General features: G+C 57.1%; 1 protein-coding gene across 1 annotated transcript in view; it reads right to left on the bottom strand.

The window, feature by feature from the left end:
- The window catches only part of CA9 (carbonic anhydrase 9), a 61,326-nt gene that overhangs the window by 21,318 nt on the left and 20,778 nt on the right, over positions 1-19,230 (bottom strand). Inside the window, exons 2-3 of the mRNA XM_077818065.1 lie at positions 15,514-15,543; positions 2,253-2,423 (exon numbers count right to left, since the gene is read on the bottom strand). Of these exons, the coding sequence (XP_077674191.1) occupies positions 2,253-2,423; positions 15,514-15,543 (201 nt within the window). The remainder of the gene's footprint in view (positions 1-2,252; positions 2,424-15,513; positions 15,544-19,230) is intronic.

The raw sequence follows: 19,230 nt of genomic DNA, 5'->3' as shown, positions 1-19,230 counted from the left end.
TAGAGTTTGTCTACAACACAGGAACATTCAGGAAACTAACGTTTAAAGTGGATTAGTTAAATCATATTAAACCCCTATGTGGACACTCTGAATCAGAATTAAAGTGAACTAAACAAAACTGAAAAAAGGCCACTAGAATTCTGAATAAGAGCATCCACACAGGAGTTCAAGACAGTTTAACTAATCCACTTTAAATTCATACCTTTGGCTAATTCAGATTAATTTTCCTGTGTGTCCCCATGTACACAAACCCTTATTTACCTAAGTACCTTAGCCCTAAGTACCTTCCTGGGAAGAAAATAACAGGTTCCAAGGGCTCTTTACTCGAGCAGAGAAAGGCAGAACAAGAACCTATGGCTGGGAGCTGAAACCACATGAATTCAAATGAGAAATCAGGCACAAATTTGGAAGAATGTTTTTACGTGATTAACACCTGGCGCACACTGCCAGAGGCAGTGCTGGACTCCCCGACTCTTTGACATCTTCAAGCCTGGCTGCCTTTCTGGAAGCTGCTTTAGCCAAACAAGTTCTGGGGCTCAGTGCAGGGGACTGTGGTTGGATTCAAGGGCGTGTGCTACAGAGCAGGTCAGACTAGGGATCTGATGGTCCCTTCTGGCCTTGGAATCCAGGAATCTATGAAACTCTAGGACAGTCAGGGAACCTTCACTGGGAGGGGCAGAACAGTGAGCCCAGAGCTTACCCAGACCTGGCACCCCAGTGGGGCCTGCTGCGGGAGACTGGAACTGTAAAACCAGGAGCTCCCCCCACAGCCAGCGCTCCTGCCCCCCTGCTCCCCACAGCGTCCCCTCTGCTGGGACAGACCAGGCTGGAGTAGCCAGGAGCTCCCCCCACAGCCAGCGCTCCTGCCCCCTGCTCCCCACAGCGTCCCCTCTGCTGGGACTGACCAGGCTGGAGTAGCCGGGAGCTCCCCCACAGCCAGCGCTCCTGCCCCCCTGCTCCCCACAGCGTCCCCTCTGCTGGGACAGACCAGGCTGGAGTAGCCGGGAGCTCCCCCCACTGCCAGCGCTCCTGCCCTCCTGCTCCCCACAACGTCCCCTCTGCTGGGAGAGACCAGGCTGGAGTAGCCGGGAGCTCCCCCCACAGCCAGCGCTCCTGCCCCCCTGCTCCCCACAGCGCCTCTGCTGGGTGAGGCTGGGACTGAAGTAGCTGAAAGCTCCCCCAGGGTTGCCAACTTCCTAATTGCACAAAACTGAACACCCTAGCCCCACCCCTGCCCCAAGGCCCTGCCCCCTGTCCCGCCCCTTCCCCGAGGCCCTGCCCCCACACTCACTACATTCCCCTTCCCTCAGTGGCTCGCTCTCCCACATCCTCACTCACTTTCACTGGGCTGGGGCAGGGGGTTGGGGTGTGGGAGGGGGTGACGGGCTCTGGCTGGGGTTGCGGGTCTGGGGTGGGGTCAGGGATGAGTGGTTTGGGGTGCAGGAGGGGGATCAGGGCTGGGGCAGGGGTTTGGGGCTCAGGGCTGAGGCTCAGGGCTTACCTCCGGCGGCTCCTGGTCAGTGGCGCGGTGTGAGTCAGCAGGCTCCCTGCCTGTCCTGGCACCGTGCTGCACCCCAGAAGTGGCCAGCAGGTCCGGCTCCTAGGCAGGAGGCTCCACTCACTGCTCTCGCCCGCAGGCACCACTCCCCCAGCTCCCACTGGCCGTGGTTTCCAGCCAATGGGAGTGCGGAGCCGGTTCTCGGGGCAGGGGCAGCGCGTGGAGCCCTATGGCCCCCCTGCCTAGGAGCTGGACCTGCTGGCTGCTTCTGGGGCCCAGCGTGGTGCCAGGAGAGGTAGGGTCGAGCCTGCTTTAGCCCAGCAGCACCGCTAACTGGACTTTCAATGGCCCACTTGGTGGTGCTGACCAGAGCCACCAAGGTCCCTTTTCGACCAGGCGTTCCCGTCAACAATCGGACACCTGGCAGCCCTAAGCTCCCCCAACAGCCAGCACTCCTGCCCCACTCCCTGCAGTTCCTCCTGCTGGGAAAGGCTGGGGCAGCTGGGAGCTCCCCCCACAGCCAGTGCCCTGCGCCACGCCTTAGGGTGCCCCCTGTTGGGAGAGGCTGGGGCTGGAGTAGCTGTGAGTCCCACAGTGAGTGCTCCTGCCCCACTTCACACAGCGCCCCCTGCTGGAAGAGGCCAGGACTAATCTATGGGAAATGTCTCAAAATATCCCGTCTCGTCTGAGCACCCTGTGAAGCAAGTTCCATGCCCTGTGAGCCCAGCACACACGACTCAGCCCCGCCACTGACCTGTGTGTCCGTTGTTCATTAGGCTGAGCTGCTCACTGGGGTCCAGGTTGCAACCTGCCAGCACAACAGGCTGCAGCTCAGGGCTGAAGATTGTGGAATTGGTGTCAATATTGATGGGAGACTGCATCTGCCCACCGCAGTAGGGGTACTCCAGCTGCCACTGGGCCTTATCTGTGAGGGGAAAAGAGAGACGAGTGGGTGAGCCCGCGGGGTGAGGGAGCCTGCCAGGGAGGAGGAATGTGCAGGGGGCTCCGGGCCCACCCGACCCGTAGAGGCTGCAGCACTCGCAGGATGGTGATGTCAGAGGTCTGAGCAGACCGGGGAGCCTGTGGGGAGCGCAGCTGCAAACACTGCTCCCTCCTGACAAGCATGTGCCACAGGGATTGTGTTGGCCTGGGTGCAGCGCAGTGTGCTTAGTCACACTCAGTCCGTTTCACTGATGGCCACTTACCCCTGAATTTTACCCCGGAGCGGTGGGGGGGACTGGGAACAGACAGTACAAGCACCCTCTTGCCCCGCCTCGTGGTACCTGCCCTGAGCACAATGCACTGGGGGGCTCCTGCCCTGGGCGCTAGCTCCCTCCAGGTTTGCTCAGAAGCCTTTTCAGGCGCAGCACTGCGATGCTGCTTCCTGCCCAGACAGCAGCCGATGGCCAGGGCCTGCTCTGCCAGCAGACAGTGCTGGGCTCTGAAGCTGCTGGAATCTTGGGGCAGCTGTCACAGGACAGGGCTCTGTGCCCTGTGCACAGCCAGGAGCATCTATTTTAAGGAGCAGCTGGACAAGCTGTGAGAAGATGAGTTACAGCCTGATCCTGGCAGGGAGAGACACGCTCCTGGCGCAGCTGTGCTGCTCCCTCTCTGCCACTAAGGGAACGCTTTGCTGCCCGGCCCTTCATGGCCCTTTCAGAGGCAGCCTGGCTGGCCAGCTCAGAGACATGAGGCAAAACTGCTAATGCAAGTCACATGGTGGCGGGGGAGAGACATGCAGCAGGGTACGGCCATGAATGGAAACATGCTGGCGGCCCTGTGGGCAACAGGACTTCACTGCACAGTGAGCAGCACCAGAAACTCAAAGGCGGCACCAAAGAGAGCAAGTCCCGTCTCTCCCATTTCCACGCAGCTGGGCAACACAGGGACCTGTGTCCATGTACACATGAAGCTCTTGTGTGTGCATGAGACAGACAGAGCCAAGTCTCTGTGTGCATCTACAGGGGCTGTGCCCGAAGACACACGTGCGCGTGTCCGTCTACAGGGGCTGTGACCGAAAACACACGTGCGCGTGTGCGTCTACGGGGGCTGTGCCCGAAGACACACGTGCGCGTGTGCATCTACGGGGGCTGTGCCTGAAGAGACACGTGCGCGTGTGTGTCTACGGGGGCTGTGCCTGAAGACACAAGTGCGCGTGTGCGTCTACGGGGGCTGTGCCTGAAGAGACACGTGCGCGTGTGTGTCTACGGGGGCTGTGCCTGAAGACACACGTGCGCGTGTGCGTCTACGGGGGCTGTGCCTGAAGACACACGTGCGCGTCTGCGTCTACGGGGGCTGTGCCTGAAGACACACGTGCGCGTGTGTGTCTACGGGGGCTGTGCCTGAAGACACAAGTGCGCGTGTGCGTCTACGGGGGCTGTGCCTGAAGAGACACGTGCGCGTGTGTGTCTACGGGGGCTGTGCCTGAAGACACACGTGCGCGTGTGCGTCTACGGGGGCTGTGCCCGAAGACACACGTGCGCGTGTGCGTCTACGGGGGCTGTGCCTGAAGACACACGTGCGCGTGTGCGTCTACAGGGGCTGTGACCGAAAACACACGTGCGCGTGTGCGTCTACGGGGGCTGTGCCTGAAGACACACGTGCGCGTGTGCATCTATGGGGGCTGTGCCTGAAGACACACGTGCGCGTGTGCGTCTACAGGGGATGTGACCGAAAACACACGTGCGCGTGTGCGTCTACGGGGGCTGTGCCCGAAGACACACGTGCGCGTGTGCGTCTACGGGGGCTGTGACCGAAAACACACGTGCGCGTGTGCGTCTACGGGGGCTGTGCCTGAAGACACATGTGCGCGTGTGCGTCTACAGAGGCTGTAACCGAAAACACACGTATGCGTGTGCGTCTACGGGGGCTGTGCCTGAAGACACACGTGCGCGTGTGCGTCTACGGGGGCTGTGCCTGAAGACACATGTGCGCGTGTGTGTCTACGGGGGCTGTGCCTGAAGACACACGTGCGCGTGTGCGTCTACAGGGGCTGTGACCGAAAACACACGTGCGCGTGTGCGTCTACGGGGGCTGTGACCGAAAACACACGTGCGCGTGTGCGTCTACGGGGGCTGTGCCTGAAGACACACGTGCGCGTGTGCGTCTACGGGGGCTGTGCCTGAAGACACACGTGCGCGTGTGCGTCTACGGGGGCTGTGCCTGAAGACACACGTGCGCGTGTGCGTCTACGGGGGCTGTGCATGAAGACACACGTGCGCGTGTGCGTCTACGGGGGCTGTGCCTGAAGACACACGTGCGCGTCTGCGTCTACGGGGGCTGTGACCGAAAACACACGTGCGCGTGTGCGTCTACAGGGGCTGTGCCTGAAGACACACGTGCGCGTCTGCGTCTATGGGGGCTGTGACCGAAAACACACGTGCGCGTGTGCGTCTACGGGGGCTGTGCCTGAAGACACACGTGCGCGTGTGCGTCTACAGGGGCTGTGACCGAAAACACACGTGCGCGTGTGCGTCTACGGGGGCTGTGCCCGAAGACACACGTGCGCGTGTGCGTCTACAGGGGCTGTGACCGAAAACACACGTGCGCGTGTGCGTCTACGGGGGCTGTGCCTGAAGACACACGTGCGCGTGTGCATCTACGGGGGCTGTGCCTGAAGACACACGTGTGCGTGTGCGTCTACGGGGGCTGTGACCGAAAAAACACGTGCGCGTGTGCGTCTACGGGGGCTGTGACCGAAAACACACGTGCGCGTGTGCGTCTACGGGGGCTGTGCCTGAAGACACACGTGCGCGTGTGCGTCTACAGGGGCTGTGACCGAAAACACATGTGCGCGTGTGCGTCTACGGGGGCTGTGCCTGAAGACACACGTGTGTGTGTGCATCTACGGGCGCTGTGCCTGAAGACACACGTGCGCGTGTGCGTCTACGGGGGCTGTGACCGAAAACACACGTGCGCGTGTGCGTCTACGGGGGCTGTGACCGAAAACACACGTGCGCGTGTGCATCTACGGGGGCTGTGCCTGAAGACACATGTGCGCGTGTGTGTCCACGGGGGCTGTGACCGAAAACACACTTGCGCGTGTCCGTCTACGGGGGCTGTGCCTGAAGAGACACGTGCGCGTGTGCGTCTACGGGGGCTGTGCCTGAAGACACACGTGCGCGTGTGCGTCTACGGGGGCTGTGCCCGAAGACACACGTGCGCGTGTGCGTCTACGGGGGCTGTGCCTGAAGACACACGTGCGCGTCTGCGTCTACGGGGGCTGTGACCGAAAACACACGTGCGCGTGTGCGTCTACGGGGGCTGTGCCTGAAGACACACGTGCGCGTCTGCGTCTACGGGGGCTGTGACCGAAAACACACGTGCACGTGTGCGTCTACAGGGGCTGTGACCGAAAACACACGTGCGCGTGTGCGTCTACGGGGGCTGTGCCTGAAGACACACTTGCGCGTGTGCGTCTACAGGGGCTGTGACCGAAAACACACGTGCGCGTGTGCGTCTACGGGGGCTGTGCCTGAAGACACACGTGCGCGTGTGCATCTACGGGGGCTGTGCCTGAAGACACACGTGTGCGTGTGCGTCTACGGGGGCTGTGACCGAAAAAACACGTGCGCGTGTGCGTCTACGGGGGCTGTGACCGAAAACACACGTGCGCGTGTGCGTCTACGGGGGCTGTGCCTGAAGACACACGTGCGCGTGTGCGTCTACAGGGGCTGTGACCGAAAACACATGTGCGCGTGTGCGTCTACGGGGGCTGTGCCTGAAGACACACGTGTGCGTGTGCATCTACGGGCGCTGTGCCTGAAGACACACGTGCGCGTGTGCGTCTACGGGTGCTGTGACCGAAAACACACGTGCGCGTGTGCGTCTACGGGGGCTGTGACCGAAAACACACGTGCGCGTGTGCATCTACGGGGGCTGTGCCTGAAGACACATGTGCGCGTGTGTGTCTACGGGGGCTGTGACCGAAAACACACGTGCGCGTGTCCGTCTACGGGGGCTGTGCCTGAAGACACACGTGCGCGTGTGCGTCTACGGGGGCTGTGCCTGAAGACACACGTGCGCGTGTGCGTCTACGGGGGCTGTGCCTGAAGACACACGTGCGCGTGTGCGTCTACGGGGGCTGTGCCTGAAGACACACGTGCGCGTGTGCGTCTACGGGGGCTGTGCCTGAAGACACACGTGCGCGTGTGCGTCTACGGGGGCTGTGCCTGAAGACACACGTGCGCGTGTGCGTCTACGGGGGCTGTGCCTGAAGACACACGTGCGCGTGTGCGTCTACAGGGGCTGTGACCGAAAACACACGTGCGCATGTGCGTCTACGGGGGCTGTGCCTGAAGACACACGTGCGCATGTGTGTCTACGGGGGCTGTGCCTGAAGACACACGTGCGCGTGTGCGTCTACGGGGGCTGTGCCTGAAGACACACGTGCGCGTGTGCGTCTACGGGGGCTGTGCCTGAAGACACACGTGCTCGTGTGCGTCTACGGGGGCTGTGACCGAAAACACACGTGCGCGTGTGCGTCTACGGGGGCTGTGACAGAAAACACACGTGCGCGTGTGTGTCTACGGGGGCTGTGCCTGAAGACACATGTGCGCGTGTGCATCTATGGGGGCTGTGCCCGAAGACACACGTGCGCATGTGCGTCTACCTGGGCTGTGCCTGAAGACACACGTGCGCGTGTGCGTCTACGGGGGCTGTGACCGAAAACACACGTGCGCATGTGTGTCTACGGGGGCTGTGACCGAAAACACACGTGCGCGTGTGCGTCTACGGGGGCTGTGCCTGAAGACACACGTGCGCGTGTGCATCTACGGGGGCTGTGCCTGAAGACACACGTGCGCGTGTGCATCTATGGGGGCTGTGACCGAAAACACACGTGCGCGTGTGCGTCTACGGGGGCTGTGACCGAAAACACACGTGCGCGTGTGCGTCTACGGGGGCTGTGACCGAAAACACACGTGCGCGTGTGCGTCTACGGGGGCTGTGCCTGAAGACACACGTGCGCGTGTGCGTCTACAGGGGCTGTGACCGAAAACACACGTGCGCGTGTGCGTCTACGGGGGCTGTGCCTGAAGACACACGTGCGCGTGTGCGTCTACGGGGGCTGTGACCGAAAACACACGTGCGCGTGTGCGTCTACGGGGGCTGTGCCTGAAGACACACGTGCGCGTGTGCGTCTCCGGGGCTGTGACCGAAAACACACGTGCGCGTGTGCGTCTACGGGGGCTGTGCCTGAAGACACACGTGCGCGTGTGCGTCTACGGGGGCTGTGACCGAAAACACACGTGCGCGTGTGTGTCTACGGGGGCTGTGCCTGAAGACACACGTGCGCGTGTGCGTCTACGGGGGCTGTGACCGAAAACACACGTGCGCGTGTGTGTCTACGGGGGCTGTGCCTGAAGACACATGTGCGCGTGTGCGTCTACGGGGGCTGTGACCGAAGACACACGTGCGCGTGTGCGTCTACGGGGGCTGTGCCCGAAGACACACGTGCGCGTGTGCGTCTACGGGGGCTGTGACCGAAAACACACGTGCGCGTGTGCGTCTACGGGGGCTGTGCCTGAAGACACATGTGCGTGTGTGCATCTATGGGGGCTGTGCCCGAAGACACACGTGCGCGTGTGCGTCTACGGGGGCTGTGCCTGAAGACACACGTGCGCGTGTGCGTCTACGGGGGCTGTGACCGAAAACACACGTGCGCGTGTGCGTCTACGGGGGCTGTGCCTGAAGACACACGTGCGCGTGTGCGTCTACAGGGGCTGTGACCGAAAACACATGTGCGCGTGTGCGTCTATGGGGGCTGTGCCTGAAGACACACGTGCGCGTGTGCGTCTACGGGGGCTGTGCCTGAAGACACATGTGCGCGTGTGCGTCTACGGGGGCTGTGCCTGAAGACACACGTGCGCGTGTGCGTCTACGGGGGCTGTGCCTGAAGACACACGTGCGCGTGTGCGTCTACGGGGGCTGTGACCGAAAACACACGTGCGCGTGTGCGTCTACGGGGGCTGTGCCTGAAGACACATGTGCGTGTGTGCATCTATGGGGGCTGTGCCCGAAGACACACGTGCGCGTGTGCGTCTACGGGGGCTGTGCCTGAAGACACACGTGCACGTGTGCGTCTACGGGGGCTGTGCCTGAAGACACACGTGCGCGTGTGTGTCTACGGGGGCTGTGCCTGAAGACACACGTGCACGTGTGCGTCTACGGGGGCTGTGCCGGAAGACACACGTGCGCGTGTGCGTCTACAGGGGCTGTGACCGAAAACACACGTGCGCGTGTGCGTCTACAGGGGCTGTGACCGAAAACACACGTACGCGTGTGCATCTATGGGGGCTGTGCCGGAAGACACACGTGCGCGTGTGCGTCTACGGGGGCTGTGACCGAAAACACACGTGCGCGTGTGCGTCTACGGGGGCTGTGCCTGAAGACACACGTGCGCGTGTGCGTCTACGGGGGCTGTGCCTGAAGACACATGTGCGCGTGTGCGTCTACGGGGGCTGTGCCTGAAAACACACGTGCGCGTGTGCGTCTACGGGGGCTGTGACCGAAAACACACGTGCGCGTGTGCGTCTACGGGGGCTGTGCCTGAAGACACATGTGCGTGTGTGCATCTATGGGGGCTGTGCCCGAAGACACACGTGCGCGTGTGCGTCTACGGGGGCTGTGCCTGAAGACACACGTGCACGTGTGCGTCTACGGGGGCTGTGCCTGAAGACACACGTGCGCGTGTGTGTCTACGGGGGCTGTGCCTGAAGACACACGTGCACGTGTGCGTCTACGGGGGCTGTGCCGGAAGACACACGTGCGCGTGTGCGTCTACAGGGGCTGTGACCGAAAACACACGTGCGCGTGTGCGTCTACAGGGGCTGTGACCGAAAACACACGTACGCGTGTGCATCTATGGGGGCTGTGCCGGAAGACACACGTGCGCGTGTGCGTCTACGGGGGCTGTGACCGAAAACACACGTGCGCGTGTGCGTCTACGGGGGCTGTGCCTGAAGACACACGTGCGCGTGTGCGTCTACGGGGGCTGTGCCTGAAGACACATGTGCGCGTGTGCGTCTACGGGGGCTGTGCCTGAAAACACACGTGCGCGTGTGCGTCTACGGGGGCTGTGCCTGAAGACACATGTGCGCGTGTGCGTCTACGGGGGCTGTGCCTGAAGACACACGTGCGCGTGTGCGTCTACGGGGGCTGTGACCGAAAACACACGTGCGCGTGTGCGTCTACGGGGGCTGTGCCTGAAGACACATGTGCGTGTGTGCATCTATGGGGGCTGTGCCCGAAGACACACGTGCGCGTGTGCGTCTACGGGGGCTGTGCCTGAAGACACACGTGCACGTGTGCGTCTACGGGGGCTGTGCCTGAAGACACATGTGCGCGTGTGCGTCTACGGGGGCTGTGCCGGAAGACACACGTGCGCGTGTGCGTCTACAGGGGCTGTGACCGAAAACACACGTGCGCGTGTGCGTCTACAGGGGCTGTGACCGAAAACACACGTGCGCGTGTGCGTCTACAGGGGCTGTGACCGAAAACACACGTGCGCGTGTGCATCTACGGGGGCTGTGCCTGAAGACACACGTGCGCGTGTGCGTCTACGGGGGCTGTGACCGAAAACACACGTACGCGTGTGCGTCTATGGGGGCTGTGCCTGAAGACACATGTGCGCGTGTGCGTCTACGGGGGCTGTGCCTGAAGACACACGTGCGCGTGTGCGTCTACGGGGGCTGTGCCTGAAGACACACGTGCGCGTGTGCGTCTACGGGGGCTGTGACCGAAAACACACGTACGCGTGTGTGTCTACGGTGACAGAGGATGTGGAAAAAGCTAATGTACTCAATGCTTTTTTTGCCTCTGTTTTCACTAACAAGGTCAGCTCCCAGACTGCTGCGCTGGGCACCACAACATGGGGAAGAGATGGCCAGCCTTCTGTGGAGATAGAGGTGGTTAGGGACTATTTAGAAAAGCTGGACGTGCACAAGTCCATGGGGCCGGACGAGTTGCATCCGAGAGTGCTGAAGGAATTGGCGGCTGTGATTGCAGAGCCATTGGCCATTATCTTTGAAAACTCGTGGCGAACCGGGGAAGTCCCGGATGACTGGAAAAAGGCTAATGTAGTGCCAATCTTTAAAAAAGGGAAGAAGGAGGATCCTGGGAACTACAGGCCAGTCAGCCTCACCTCAGTCCCTGGAAAAATCATGGAGCAGGTCCTCAAAGAATCAATCTTGAAGTACTTGCATGAGAGGAAAGTGATCAGGAACAGCCAGCATGGATTCACCAAGGGAAGGTCATGCCTGACTAATCTAATCGCCTTTTATCATGAGATTACTGGTTCTGTGGATGAAGGGAAAGCAGTGGATGTATTGTTTCTTGACTTTAGCAAAGCTTTTGACACGGTCTCCCACAGTATTCTTGTCAGCAAGTTAAGGAAGTATGGGCTGGATGAATGCACTATAGGGTGGGTAGAAAGCTGGCTAGATTGTCGGGCTCAACGGGTAGTGATCAATGGCTCCATGTCTAGTTGGCAGCTGGTGTCAAGTGGAGTGCCCCAGGGGTCTGTCCTGGGGCCGGTTTTGTTCAATATCTTCATAAATGATCTGGAGGATGGTGTGGATTGCACTCTCAGCAAATTTGCGGATGATACTAAACTGGGAGGAGTGGTAGATACGCTGGAGGGGAGGGATAGGATACAGAAGGACCTAGACAAATTGGAGGATTGGGCCAAAAGAAATCTGATGAGGTTCAATGAGGATAAGTGCAGGGTCCTGCACTTAGGACGGAAGAATCCAATGCACCGCTACAGACTAGGGACCGAATGGCTAGGCAGCAGTTCTGCGGAAAAGGACCTAGGGGTGACAGTGGACGAGAAGCTGGATATGAGTCAGCAGTGTGCCCTTGTTGCCAAGAAGGCCAATGGCATTTTGGGATGTATACGTAGGGGCATAGCGAGCAGATCGAGGGACGTGATCGTCCCCCTCTATTCGACATTGGTGAGGCCTCATCTGGAGTACTGTGTCCAGTTTTGGGCCCCACACTACAAGAAGGATGTGGATAAATTGGAGAGAGTCCAGCGAAGGGCAACAAAAATGATTAGGGGTCTAGAACACATGACTTATGAGGAGAGGCTGAGGGAGCTGGGATTGTTTAGCCTGCAGAAGAGAAGAATGAGGGGGGATTTGATAGCTGCTTTCAACTACCTGAAAGGGGGTTCCAAAGAGGATGGCTCTAGACTGTTCTCAATGGTAGCAGATGACAGAACGAGGAGTAATGGCCTCAAGTTGCAGTGGGGGAGGTTTAGATTGGATATTAGGAAAAACTTTTTCACTAAGAGGGTGGTGAAACACTGGAATGCGTTGCCTAGGGAGGTGGTGGAATCTCCTTCCTTAGAAGTTTTTAAGGTCAGGCTTGACAAAGCCCTGGCTGGGATGATTTAACTGGGAATTGGTCCTGCTTCGAGCAGGGGGTTGGACTAGATGACCTTCAGGGGTCCCTTCCAACCCTGATATTCTATGGTTCTATGATTCTATGATTCTCCCCAAGTTCCATAGTCTCCTCACCCAGATGCCCAAGAATGCGGAGGGTGGGAGGGGCCTCCACCCCAGAGGACTGCCCAAGCAACAGAAGGCTGGCATTCAATAAGTTTTGAAGTGCAGTGTGGCCTTGTCCTTCCCTCCTCCCCTCCTCCACCACCCCACCCAGTGCTTCCCTCCTCCCCCACCCCTCCTGGGCTACCTTGGCAGTTATCCCCCTATTTGTGTGACAAATGAATAAAGAATGCATGAATTTGAAACAACAATGACTTTATTGCCTCTGCAAGCAGTGCAAGGGGGGAGGGGAGGGCGGCTGGCTTACAGGGAAGTAGAGTGAACCAAGGGGGTGGGTTTTCGTCAAGGAGAAACAAACAGAACTGTCACACCGTAGCCTGGTCAGCCATGAAACTGGTTTTCAAAGCTTCTCTGATGCGCAGCGCGCCCTGCTGTGGTCTTCTAACCCCCTGGTGTCTGGCTGCACATAATCAGCGGCCAGACGATTTGCTTCAACTTCCCACCCCGCCATAAACATCTCCCCCTTACTCTCACAGATATTGTGGAGCGCACAGCAAGCAGTAATAACAGTGGGAATATTGGTTTTGCTGAGGTCTAACTGAGTCAGTAAACTGCGCGAGCGCACTTTCAAATGTCCAAAAGCAAATTCTACCACCATTCTGCACTTGCTCAGCCTGTAGTTGAACAGCTCCTGACTACTGTCCAGGGTGCCTGTGTATGGCTTCATGAGCCATGGCATTAAGGGGTAGGCTGGGTCCCCAGGATAACTGTAGGCATTTCAACATCCCCAGCGATTATTTTCTGGTCTGGAAAGTAAGTCCCTTCCTGCAGCTATTCATACAGACCAGAGTTCCTGAAGATGCGAGCGTCATGTACCTTTCCCGGCCATCCCACGCTGATGTTGGTGAAACATCCCTTGTGATCCACCAGTGCTTGCAGCACCATTGAAAAGTACCCCTTTCGGTTTATGTACTGGCTGCCTTGGTGATCCGGTCCCAAGATAGGGATATGCGTTCCATCTATCGCCCCACCACAGTTAGGGAATCCCATTGCAGCAAAGCCATCCACTATGACCTGCACATTTCCCAGAGTCACTACCCTTGATAGCAGCTGTTCAGTGATTGCGTTGGCTACTTGGATCACAGCAGCCCCCACAGTAGATTTGCCTATTCCAAATTGATTCCCAACTGACCGGTAGCTGTCTGGCGTTGCAAGCTTCCACAGGGTTATCGCCACTAGATTGTGAACTGTGAGGGCTGCCCTCACCTTGGTATTCTTGTGCTTCAGGGCAGGGGAAAGCAAGTCACAAAGTTCCATGAAAGTGCCCTTACGCATGTGAAAGTTTTGCAGCCACTGGGAATCATCCCAGACCTGCAACACTATGCGGTCCCACCAGCCTGTGCTTGTTTCCCAGGCCCAGAATTGGCGTTCCATGGTATGAGACTGCCCCACTGCCACCAGGATGGCCAAACTGCCGGGGCCGATGGTTTGAGAGAAGTCTGTGTCCATGTCCTCATCACTCTCGTCACCATGCTGCTGTTGCCTCCTCGCCTGCTTTTGCAGGTTCTGGTTCTGCATATACTGCATGATAATGCGCGAGGTGTTTACAATGCTCATAACTGCCGCAGTGATCTGAGCGGGCTCCATGCTTGCCATGATATGGCGTCTGCAAGAGAGCAGGAGAGCAGAGTTGCAGGGGAGGTGGTAGTTGGATGACCAGTTTTGCAGACCTACTGCACCGTCTGCTGCCAGGACACAACGGCTGAGCAGGCTGCACGCTTGTCGTGGTATAGCACGACAAGAGCAGCCGAGCAGAGTTGCAGTGGAAGCGGCTCTGCAAGACCACCAGGAAAGCAGAGTGGCAGCTGAAGCGATGGATGATGATGGTCATGTAGAGGACCTGCGAGGTGGATTCATAGCATCAGGAGAGCAGAGTGGCAGCGGAAGCGGTCGTTCGATGATGACGGTTTGCAGACCTACTGCACCGTCTGCTGAAAGCAGTATGGCGCCCGCACGGAAAAAAGGCACGAAATGATTGTCTGCTGTTGTTTTCACGGAGGGAGGGGCGACTGACGACATGTACCCAAAACCACCCGCGACAATGTTCTGGCCCCATCAGGCATTGGGAACTTAACCCAGAATTCCAATGGGCGGCGGAGACTGCGGGAATTGTGGGATGGCTACCCACAGTGCAATGCTCCCAAAGTCGATGCTAGCCTCGGTACTGTGGATGCACTCCGCCAACTTAATGTGCTTAGTGGGGACACACACAATCGACTGTATAAAATCGCTTTTTAAAAAATCGACTTCTATAAATTAGACCTAATTTCGTAGTGTAGACATACCCTGAGTGAGACCTTTCTCTAGGGCCCAATTCATATTTTGGGGCCTAATTCACCAGTCCCCTGCACCTTGTGTTGTCACTGACACCAGTGCAAAGTGAGCGTAAGGTGTCCCCACGCTGATTTACAGGGCAAATGAGACACAAGGCTCAGGATAATGGTGACCTGGGCCTTGGTGTGAATGTCGGGAGGACAGCAGCTTGCATGGGGTGGGTGGAGAGAGAAGCAGGGAAACCCAGCATGGAAGGAAAATAAGGAAGCAGAGAAGCCCAGCATGGTGGAGTCAGGGGAGCCAGGAAGCTCAAAGAGCAAAGCAAAGGTCCTGTAGGCACATCTGAGATTTCCAGTCCCAGCCCCAGTTAAAGGCCCCAGGGGTGTGGGACGCCAGTGATGTGAGGAACTCTCTATCCAGCTGGGCTGTGCCTGCGGGCAGCAGAACAGCCAGTTCACCAGGCAGGCACAGGGTCAGGAGCCTGGCTTGTGCCCTGGGCCACCTCCCTATGGGAAGGGAGCTGCACAGCCAGCCTAGCTGCAAAGCGGGGTGTATATGGCAGGGGGACACAGGACTGATGAGTCAATACCCCATAAGAGAGGAGGTGCTTCTAAGCCAGGGGTCAATGCTCCAGCAGAGGAAGCAACCCTAGGTCTGCGTGAACATGGAACCTGGCTCTCCCAGTGACCCCCGGGTGTGTGTGTGTGTGTGAAGTCCAGCTCAGTGAGTGAATGAACCTTTTAGCCTGTGGGAACACAGAACAGATGGGCAGGATGGGGCCCAACAATGGTTTCCGACAGGGTCACTCTCTCTTAATCATAGAATCATAGAATATCAGGGTTGGAAGGGACCTCAGGAGGTCATCTAGTCCAACCCCCTGCTCAAAAGCAGGACCCATACCCAATTAAATCATCTTATTTGGGTAATCTAAATCATCAGATTCTTATTTGAATCTGAGCAGCTCCCACCTTTCCCTGGGCCTGTGTGGCCCCAGAAATGCTTGTGAGCCCCTCTAGGGTTGGTACCAGACCCCCTCCCTGCTGCTGAACAGGGGCAGGGCAAGGCAGAGCATGGGAGTGAGCAAGGCAGCCCTGTAATAATTAACCCTAGCTGGCACAGGCCCAGGGCCTGCTGCATGATATGAAAGGGTTAGAGTAACCATAGTGTATTTACCTGCATAGCTCCAGTGACCGTGGTCAGGACCTTGAAAAGAAAAGAGAGAGAGAGAGAGAGAATGAGTGGAAGCCATGAGCTGGCAGCAAACAAACCAGTTCCAGGCAGCCCTCCAATTCCCGCCCAGCTGGACTGCCCCACACTTGCTCCCAGTTCCCTCCCAGTTTCTCACCCTTCCCCCTCCTCTCACTCAGGCAGAAGAGGATTTACCATGAAACAAACAGCGCAGTGGCACGGGGCCCCCAATGACAGGGTGTGACGTTATTGACATAATCTGGGACCGTATAGATCATTGTTGCAACCAAGATCCTGTAGTGGCACCAAATCTTGTATAAAGGGGGTCAAATAAGGTGTCTAAAAGAAGGTTGCTAGTTATGATTATGCTATCTGTGTGCATGTGTCATTTTTGAATTTAAAATTTTAAGTATTGGCTCTATCCTGTCTGTAGTTCAAACTTGTGCTGTGCTTCTGGGTGACACCCCAGACGAGTTGGTGTCAGCTCTTCCTCGCCTGCTGGATGGCCCATTAAGGACCATCAGCTATACAAGTGACCCATTGAGAGAAGGCAGATACGCCTTGGGACTCAGGCAGGTGTGCAGGGACAGGCCTATGGACAGAACTCTGAGGTGTTTCCAGGCCATGGGATGGACAGCTTGTCTTTGGGACAAAGAAAGCAGAGACCACATGGCAAGAGACTATAGAAAGCTGCTGCAGCTCCTCCATCTGGTCTTCAGTCCTGCTTCTTTCCTCTGGAGGGACTTTGCTACACTGAAGTTCTGAACCAAGGACTGAATGACCCATCCCAGCTGTGGATGTTCTCCAGAGACTTGATTTGAACCTGCAGCCTATTCATAGAATCATAGAATCATAGAATATCAGGGTTGGAAGGGACCCCAGAAGGTCATCTAGTCCAACCCCCTGCTCGAAGCAGGACCAATTCCCAGTTAAATCATCCCAGCCAGGGCTTTGTCAAGCCTGACCTTAAAAACCTCTAAGGAAGGAGATTCTACCACCTCCCTAGGTAACGCATTCCAGTGTTTCACCATTCCATCACTGAGACAAGCCTGAACCAAGAACTTTGCCATTACTGTATGTCATTGATTCCATTTAACCAATTCTAGCTCTCAACTCTATCTTTTTCCTTTTATGAATAAACCTTTAGATTTTAGATTCTAAAGGATTGGCATCAGCGTGATTTGTGGGTAAGATCTGATTTGTATATTGACCTGGGTCTGGGGCAGAGATGGGCAAACTACAACCCGCGGGCCATATCTGGCCCACCAGACCGCCCTTGCCCTGCCCTTGAGCTCCTGGCCTGGGAGGCTAGTCCCTGGCTCCTCCCCTGCTGTCCCCCTTCCCCCGCAGCCTAAGTTCGCCCTGCGGACAGTGCGGCTGGCTGCGAGCACCTGCTGCTCTGAGTGGCATGGTAAGGGGGCAGTGGCGGGGGGTGTTGGATATAGGGTAGGGGGTCCCTGGGGGCAGTCAGCAGACAGGGATCGGGGGTAGTTGGATGGGGCATAGGTTTGGCGGGGGGGTGGTCAGGGGATGAGGAACAGGGGAGGTTGGATAGGGCGTGGGAGTCCCGGGAGGGCCTGTCACGGGATGGAGGTGTAGCTAGGGGTCGGGGGGCAGTCAGGGGACAGGGAGCAGGGGGGTTGGATTGTGGGTGGGGTCCCAGGGGGGAAAGATTGGGGTGGGGGGGGTCCTGGGAGCAGGCAGTCAAGGGACAAGGAGCAGGGGGGGTTGGATGGGTCAAGGATTCTGAGGGGGCAGTCGGGCTGGGAAGTGGGAGGCGGTGGATAGGGGGTGGGGGCAAGGCTGTTTGGGGGGCACAGCCTTCCCTACCCGGCCCTCCATACAGTTTCGCACCCCGATGTGACCCTCAGGCCAAAAAGTGTTCCCACCCCTGGTCTGGGGCTTGGTCCTTTGGGATTGAGAGACCCTTTTTTCTTCTACTGGGGTATTGGTTTTCATAACCATTCGTCCCCATAACGAGTGGCACTGCTGGTGATACTGGGAAACTGGAGTGTCTAATGGAATTGCTTGTGTGACTTGTGGTTAGCTAGTGGAGTAAAACCAAAGTCCTCTCTGTTTGGCTGGTTTGGTTTGCCTTAGAGGTGGAAAAACCCTAGCCTTGGGCTGTAACTGCCCTGCTCTAAGCAATTTGTCCTGAATTGGCACTCTCCGTTGGGTCCCACCAAAGCCATCATCATTACCTAGGGGGGCCCCCAAAATGCAGGACAAATCTCATCTGACAACCAGCCCCCAAATCCCAGCCGGTGGTGCAGCAGGGCTCAGGCAGGCAGGCTGCCTGTATTCTGTGGCTGGTAGCCCTACGCCACTCCCGGAAGCGGCTCGCACATCTCTGCGTGTCCCTGGCGGGCGGAGGCGACTCCACGCACTGCTCCTCCCCAGGCTGTGCATGGAGACCCACTGCCCCCCGCCCCCCCAAAGGGGCGCAGAGACGTACCAGCAGCAGCACAGCAGAGCTAAGTGTGGTGTTTAGATGCTGCTTGTAATTATTGGAACTGGGAGCACTGGCTGTTGGGAGTCTGAAAGGACAGGAAACAGGAAGGGGGGGGGAAGTTGAGGAGGTGGAGTGAGAGCTACCGAGGGTGCAGCAGCAGCTTGGTAAAGAGGTTTCCACTTTAAAAATAAAGTCCTGGTGAAGTTTGTTTGTACCTTGCCTGGTTGCTACAACATTTTGGCGACGAGGATGGATCTTCTGCCTCTGAACCCACCTGCATCCTTTCTGCAAAGCCCAGGTGAGCCTCTAATTGCTTTTACTGCCTGGATCCATATGTTTGAGACTTATCTGCTTGCAATCAGTGCTACAGAGATTTCTGAAGTAAGAAAGTGTGCTCTGCTAATCCACTGCCTTGGAGCAAAAGGGCAGCGTATATTTTACACTTTTCCCCTTGCAGATCATAAATATAAGACTGCACTCACTGCATTAAAGAAATTTTTTGTGCCAAAACTGAATGTAGTAGCTAATTGCTACAGATTTCGCCAGCGTGAGCAGAAAACACGGGAGACTATAATGCAGTATATTGCTTCCCTGAGGAGTCTGATTGTAACTTGTAACTTTGGGAATATGGCAGATGAGATGATTAGAGACCAGCTCATTGAGAAAACAACCATGCTTTGTGTAAGAGAATGCTTACTTCTAGAACCACAACTTACACTAGAAAAAGCAATAACCATTGCTACTCAGATTGAGTCAGCTACAGCTGAAGCCAAAATGATGAGCATGGATACAGGACGCACAGTCCAAGCTGTGACTCCTTTGCAGAAAAGTTCACTATCACTGCAGACACACAATTGCAAGAGAAAAACTAATGAAAAACCACCAAATCAGCAAATTCAAAATACAGTAAAAGCATGCTTTCGCTGTGGACCCCCACAACACCTTGCAAGCTACACAGGATATCCGGCAAAGGTAGCTCAGTGCAATCATTGCAAAAAGATTGGACATTTTGCTAAAGTATGTCACAGCAGCCAGTTCAATCAACAGGTGCATACAGTTACAATACCAGATGTTACTGTGCTGAGCGTGGACAAAATCACTACTGCACATATTCCAGAACAAATAAAGTGCACTGTAAACGTTTCCGCCATACCCTCAGGCAAACCACACTCTATTCAGCTAATGTTGGACACTGGCTCAGCAGTATCTATACTACCTGATTCCATCTATTTGCATTACTTTAAAGATGT

Source organism: Eretmochelys imbricata, chromosome 5, assembly GCF_965152235.1.
Source record: "Eretmochelys imbricata isolate rEreImb1 chromosome 5, rEreImb1.hap1, whole genome shotgun sequence".
NCBI lineage: Eukaryota > Metazoa > Chordata > Testudines > Cheloniidae > Eretmochelys > Eretmochelys imbricata.
Note: the sequence above shows the minus strand (reverse complement) of the source record. Positions and strands in the feature narration are given on the sequence as shown.